This window comes from Aphelocoma coerulescens, chromosome 15 (assembly GCF_041296385.1).
Source record: "Aphelocoma coerulescens isolate FSJ_1873_10779 chromosome 15, UR_Acoe_1.0, whole genome shotgun sequence".
Classification (NCBI taxonomy): Eukaryota; Metazoa; Chordata; class Aves; order Passeriformes; family Corvidae; genus Aphelocoma; species Aphelocoma coerulescens.
This window is the reverse complement of record NC_091029.1, coordinates 9,594,874-9,601,133: the sequence shown is the minus strand read 5'-3', so window position 1 is coordinate 9,601,133 and position 6,260 is coordinate 9,594,874. Positions and strand designations below refer to the sequence as shown.

The window sequence follows — 6,260 nt, the reverse complement described above, 5'->3', positions numbered from 1 at the left end:
GGGGCTGAGGGGGGCCGGGCCCCGGGGTGCTTGCCCCGTGCCGTGGCGGCGGGGAGAGCGGCGAGGCAGGCGAGCGGGCAGGGGCATGACACGGCGGGCGGGGGGGCGCGCGCGGCCCTGCCCCGGGCACGGGGCACCGCGGGGCTGCCGGGCTGGCCCCGGGCGGGAGCGGACGGGACGAGGCCGCGCCGCCCCCAGCGCCGCGTTCCGGTTCCGGCGCGCGGAGCAGGGCGGGAGGCGGCGGAGGCCATTAGCGGAGAGCGCGGGCGGCGCTGGGCGGTGAGTGCCGGCCCCGGGCCGTGTCCCCCTGCCGGGCCTTTTCGCTTCCCCGGGCGCTGTTGGGACGCGTCCGAGCGGCGCCGCATCCCCTGAGGGCGCCGGGTCAGAGCGGCGGTGTGCGGGAGGGCTGGGGTGACCCCGGCTCCCTCACGGCAGGGCCCGGTGCTTGGCGCTGCGGCCCCCGAGCGCGGCCGTGCTGCCTGCTGGGCTCGCAAGGGCCATACCGCTGTGGGATGTACCTGGGGCTCTTCCTACGGAGATACGAGTGGTTCGTTATGTGGTACTTAAAAGTGAATTTCCTGGAAGAGACCTGGAAATGACTGGCTAATATCAATAGTCTATTATTAATAGTCTATTAATATCAATAGTCTATTAATAATAGTAATATATTAGTCTTTCCATGGGCACGTCTCTGGAGAAGTGTTATTGATGCATAGTCAGAGCGTTATGTTGTGTTTAAGTGTGAGAAAATTGGTGCTTTACACTAATGGGGAAGATGATGGATTGCGTAGGTGGAGCTTATTCTACATATTTCTTTGGAATAACAGCTTTTGTTTTCCTTTTGCCTCAGGTGTAGAGCCACAGCACTGCAGCCATGTCGATTGGAGTGCCAATCAAGGTCCTGCACGAGGCAGAGGGCCACATTGTGACGTGTGAGACCAATACAGGAGAAGTTTATCGAGGCAAACTAATCGAAGCTGAAGACAACATGAATTGTCAGGTATCTTTTGCTTCACAAGGATGGAGGGAAGGTTAGCTGATCTGGGCCTGGGAAGGCTGAAAATTTGATTAAAAGACTGTTGCTTTTAGTCCTGGGATAAAGAAAACTGTGCTCTGCTTCTTACCGTGGTGAAGTGTATTCATCATTACAGAGTGCTCCAAAGAGGCCAGAGGTTATTTCCAGTTTCAGAGTAGGATTGGGCATCCCTGTCAGTAAGATTAGGGATTTTAAGATTCTGTCCTGTGAACAGTGTTTTTCTGGAGTTCTTTATTTAAGGCCATTGAGTATAAAGAATAAAAAAACCTTGATTTAAGAAATGGAAGTTTGTTTAGTGCCCGTTACTTTAGTCATTTCAAGAGGGCCTAATTTTGACTTCAGGCAAGTGATTGTTGAAATCAGAATGCTCTCCTAATAGTTACTACTTGAAGAGCCTTATTAAAACTATTTGCATATGAGAAAACAAAAATGATGACGCTGATAAAGCTAATGTGTAAACTGAGGAGAAAGCAGAAGTCCTGGGCAGCAGGCATGGAGTATGTTTAAATGGTCGTGATGCCTTGTGTCACAGCTGAGGCCTTTCTAAGCACTGACTGATTTTTACCTTCCAGATGTCCAACATAACAGTGACATACAGAGATGGACGGGTTGCACAGCTTGAGCAGGTGTACATCAGGGGCAGCAAGATACGGTTTCTGATCTTACCAGATATGTTGAAGAATGCTCCTATGCTAAAGAGCATGAAGAATAAAAACCAGGGTTCTGGAGCTGGGCGAGGGAAAGCAGCTATTCTCAAAGCTCAAGGTATGTACAATTTGTTCATGGTCCCTCCCCCTATTTTTCTGTAGAACTGGAAAACTCATCTCTGTCACTGAGGAGATTAAGCAGTAAGAAGCGAAAAGATTACTGATTCATACAGTGTTTTTCTGTATGTTTCATCTTACGGTGGGAGTCAAGACTCAGATTGTCCCAATTATCTGAATGTGTAATATTGATGCAACAATAATTTAGAGGTAGTGAGTAGTCTTGTTAAATAGAGCCTTTCTTTTAAACTTAAGAGTTCTTTTTTCCAGCAATTGTGACCATTCCACTGTTTGGAGTACTTAGGGAAGGATTCAGGTGTTCTTGTTAAGCTTTTGTAGGAAAACAACTTTATTTATAAAGATGGTACTTAAGCTACTGGAAAGCTGTAATTATTAGCTTTTCTGTAGTTCTCTCTTATTTTTGCCTTTCTCGGGGGCTCAGTCTAGTTATTAGTTAGCTGAGTAACAATGATGTGCCACAAAGCCCCTGATTAACTTCAGTGTGCAGTAACGTTTAAGTGGGGGAGTAACTTACTGAGTAGTGTTGCAAAACCTTGCAAGAATGTGGGGTTTCAAATCTCTTGGGTGACACAGATTTGTGTGTCAGATGGAACATGAGATGTATGAACATGTACTGCAGTTGTTCTGAGGAGACAGACTGTGGGACCATTAGGTTCTGGTTCTTCTCACAGAAAGCTTCTTGCTCTCACATCACTTTCTGAGCATTTCCTTGCTTCTGAGCAAGAGACCTTGAGTGTTGTTGATGTTTTGCTTGTCAGTTGTTGAGATAAATATGCAGGTATGTCAAATTCATGTAATTCCTGATGTTTTCTTTCTTCAGTGGCTGCAAGAGGAAGAGGCCGTGGTATGGGCCGTGGCAACATCTTCCAGAAGCGAAGATAATTTTGGTCTTGGCCAAATTGCTTTTTTTAATAGGGGTGTTAACTTGACTATGTATGCATTGGTATCAGTTTTGTTTAATAAATGTTTCTGACAAAAACTCGTGTGCTTTTACCTGACAGGACAATTCTTGGGCAAATACACTGTAGGTTGATTTCAAAATCAAGCCAGCTTTGTCTGGAAAGTAGTGGATTTTGTTATATCTAGGTTTGACCACTTTGTGTGATGCGTTGGTTTTTAAAGATCATTATGTTTCCTTTTTCTTGTTTAATCCTGCTGTCATTTATTCTCTAAAGAGTTAGAAGGCATTCTTAATGAATAATTTTAAGTCATACATTATAAAGTCTTATTAGCAGCTGCATTTATGGAAAATACAGCAAAACAGAGGGAGCTTCCTGAGAAGCAGAGCACTGTGTTCTTTTGCTTTGTATGGACCTACAGTAGATAGAGGTCCATCTTCAGATCTGTATATTGAACTTGTATTCTTGCTTTTCTTTTTTTTTCTCTTCGGATATGGGGAGAAATTTTCGTTAGGAGCACACAACTCTGATAGCCCGGATCTATATTTGCAGTGAAGAAATCTATTCTGACTTTCTTAGCAGTTTTTCCCCGTGTCTGGGAAAAGATGACAACATAAAATAGGCATTTTCCGGGATAAATTTGAAATGTTTTGTAGGTTTGAAAGGTGGTGCAGGTGTATGGGGAAAGTCTTATAAATAGTTATCCATTAAACACAGCTCAATACAAATGCTAATGTTTTGAACAAAACTCACGATCAACTTCAGCTTTTGATCTTATTATCTATACACAGTTGTGTATAGATCAGCTGATCTGCAGGAAGCCAAATGTAGCTGTAATTTCAGTTTACTTTGCTTAAAGTGTAGCAAGGTTGCTTTTAGTGACTTAAATGGTTGAAATGTTTAAATGTAACCCTTCTGTACCTAATCACATACTTGCTTGCAGTCAATTACCAGTCTGTACACACAAAAGAGCTGGTCTTGCTTTTCTGCTCGGATGCTGTGAAGACTCCCTTGTGTGCAGACAGGAAAGTTGAACTCATGTATTAACTTGTTGAATTGTGTGTAAATAAAGCTGTATTTGGTCTCACATCACTAGGGAAAACCCTGCTGCATGTTCTTCTGGGTGGTAGTGATCCTAAATATTTGCAGTGGAAACTTCCTTAGAGTGTGTTTAAGGGATACTTGAGCTTAACTACAGAAGCGTTGTAGTGTCATCTTACACCTCTCCTGGGGAATGCGTCCAAAAGACGGCAGTCCTCACAAACAGGGACTGTTTCCAGTAGTGGTGATGGGTCACCTGTTTTAAAGTCCCTGTTCAATCTTGAGCAATGCCAAGCTGCTGTTCTCTCAGCAGTGGATGTGGTGTTCAGCAGCACTGAGGGCAGGGAACAACCACGAGAGAAACAGTAACCCTCCTCAGGAGGTTCGATGGAACAAACTCTGTATCTGCTTTAAGAAGTTTGAAGTAACATCTCTAATGCCTATCAGCTTTGAACAGGATACTGGATTTTGCATAAACAAAAAGCTTTGTATTATGGCTTCAGGTTGAGGCTGAGTCTCAGATGAACTGTTCACAAAGATACCATGAATTTAACTTAAAAATGTTGAAGTTTCATGCTGGTAGGAATTTAAGTCCCAGCCAAGACAAACATACCACTTAGCAATTTCTGACTGGAGCAACTGGAATGCTAGTTTGTTACAGGCTGCTTTGCAGAGCCTTCCTGTGATGCGTGTATGCTTACAGTGTGATAAATTAAAATTTCCTTCTCACAGATGAGATCTCATTCACTAGATGGCTCTGTTGGGAAGAGAGTGAAGCTCAAGAAACCAGAACCCTCTGAAAAGGAAAGATGCAAGAAATGTGACTTCTGCTATAAAATCCATAAACTCAAGACCTATTACTAACTAGCATGAAAATACTCAGCTCATTTTCTTTCTTCTTCAGTGTTCCTAGAGTGCTGGCTTCCTGCAGGGCTGGGTTATTCCAGCTGCTGGTTGATGCTGTGTTTCCCTGGTACTTGGCTAATTGGGCATATGCACTTAGGTTGTGTAGATTCCTCAGTTCAGTAACTTAAGCAATCTGTTTCCCTGGGATAGCAGATACTAAGGAGAGATGCAGCTGTTTTTAAATCTGCACTTATTTGTCACTTTTTTTAAATCACAGATTGCAGCATTTCTTTTCATTCTTTACCATCACTTTGTGTGTGGGCTTGTAAATCTCTCTGTTCAATGGGTTCAGGGCTCTCCTTAGCTTCCTGCTTTTGACAGAGAGAGACAAGCACTGGCCTAAAGCTTTGTTCTAAACTTGCCCCTTTGATAACACCAGTGTAGGTACCCTTGGAGTACTTGTGGGACAGCGAGTCTGTACTGTAGCCATGCAAAATGGTGCGTGGAGAGGTGCAGGTAGAAATTCACCCAGTCTTCCAGTGTCAAAACCAGACTTGTGCTCTGATATGGAAACAGGGCATAACATCAGAGAAGAGTTAGGGAAAGTATCACTTGAAAAAATTGCTTTGCACAGAACTGCAGGATCTTTCCTCAGTGACCAGGTGCTTTCATCCCATACATGTGCAGTTCTTCTCTCCAGGTGTGTCTAACATATTTAATCCTAAATTTGTACTTTTCTTAAGTTCATTTTTCAATGCTCTTCAGAAGACCTCTTCTAGAAGGGCAGAATGGAGTGGGAAATGTGAATTTCTGGTGCTGGTGGTCAGGATAACTGTCCACTCTGTATCACTTTGCTACTTGAGCTTTACAGTGAGCTTTCCTGTAAAATAGACGTGTCCTATTTCTTTTGCCAGTAAAATGTGAGCAAGGGTGGAAGACCGATGTCCCAGTGGAGCAATGGTTTGGTAAGGTAGCAGTGGGCGGAATTCTGAGGTCTACAAGAAAGTGTCAGTGATTCAATTGTTTATTCCTCAGCCAAGGGTCAAAAGTGGGGAAAGAGTTCTCCCAAGGGGTCCTTGATGTTTCCATCCTGACAGAAGCAAAAATTTAGATCTGGACTTTCACCTTATTGCAGCCAAACTGATTTCAGACAGACCTGGTCTTCTTCCTCTAACATTAGATAAAACTTTATGGGACCCTCCTACCTTCAGTGTTTCTTTGGTAGGAAATACAGATATACCACGTTTAGAGCATGATCTGGAATAGCCTCGAAGCAAATGCTGATGGGTCAGTTTGTGGCAGATCACTTTGCAAATGAGCAGATACTTCTCCACCTGCTCACGCCTGCAGACAGGAGAGCTACCAGATGACTGAAGTGTGCTGGTGCTGAAGTAGCCAAAGCAGTGCTTGTCTGCAAGTATTTGCCAGGTCAAGCTGTGTTTTGACTGCTCCAGGTGTCCTGCTGTTTCTTAGACCTGTAATAAGAGCTTTTGATAGAGTCAAGAGTATTTTGGAGGTGATGAATAAGGAAGTGCCACCCTTCCCTGCTCGTGGTAACTGTTCATCACAGACTGGGGTGTGGGATTATTTAACTCGCTGTGGAGGCTGACATTAGTGTGCAGTATGAGCAGTAGGTTTGGGGTGGGTTTATGC

At 44.2% G+C, this 6,260-nt stretch overlaps 1 protein-coding gene across 3 annotated transcripts; it reads left to right on the top strand.

Moving 5' to 3' along the window:
* Nucleotides 1–27: 27 nt before the first annotated feature.
* Nucleotides 28–3,812, top strand: SNRPD3 (small nuclear ribonucleoprotein D3 polypeptide). 3 transcript variants are annotated; one of them, XM_069031084.1, is made up of 4 exons: nt 28–69; nt 851–1,000; nt 1,609–1,801; nt 2,642–3,812. In XM_069031084.1, exons 2-4 carry the CDS (start codon nt 875–877, stop codon nt 2,701–2,703), a joined length of 381 nt encoding a protein of 126 aa, XP_068887185.1. In that variant the 5' UTR covers nt 28–69; nt 851–874; the 3' UTR covers nt 2,704–3,812. The 3 variants fall into 3 exon arrangements, with proteins under 3 accessions (XP_068887185.1, XP_068887184.1, XP_068887186.1); XM_069031083.1 differs by lacking the exon at nt 28–69 and adding an exon at nt 177–279; XM_069031085.1 differs by lacking the exon at nt 28–69 and adding an exon at nt 413–547.
* The last annotated feature ends 2,448 nt before the right edge of the window (nt 3,813–6,260 follow it).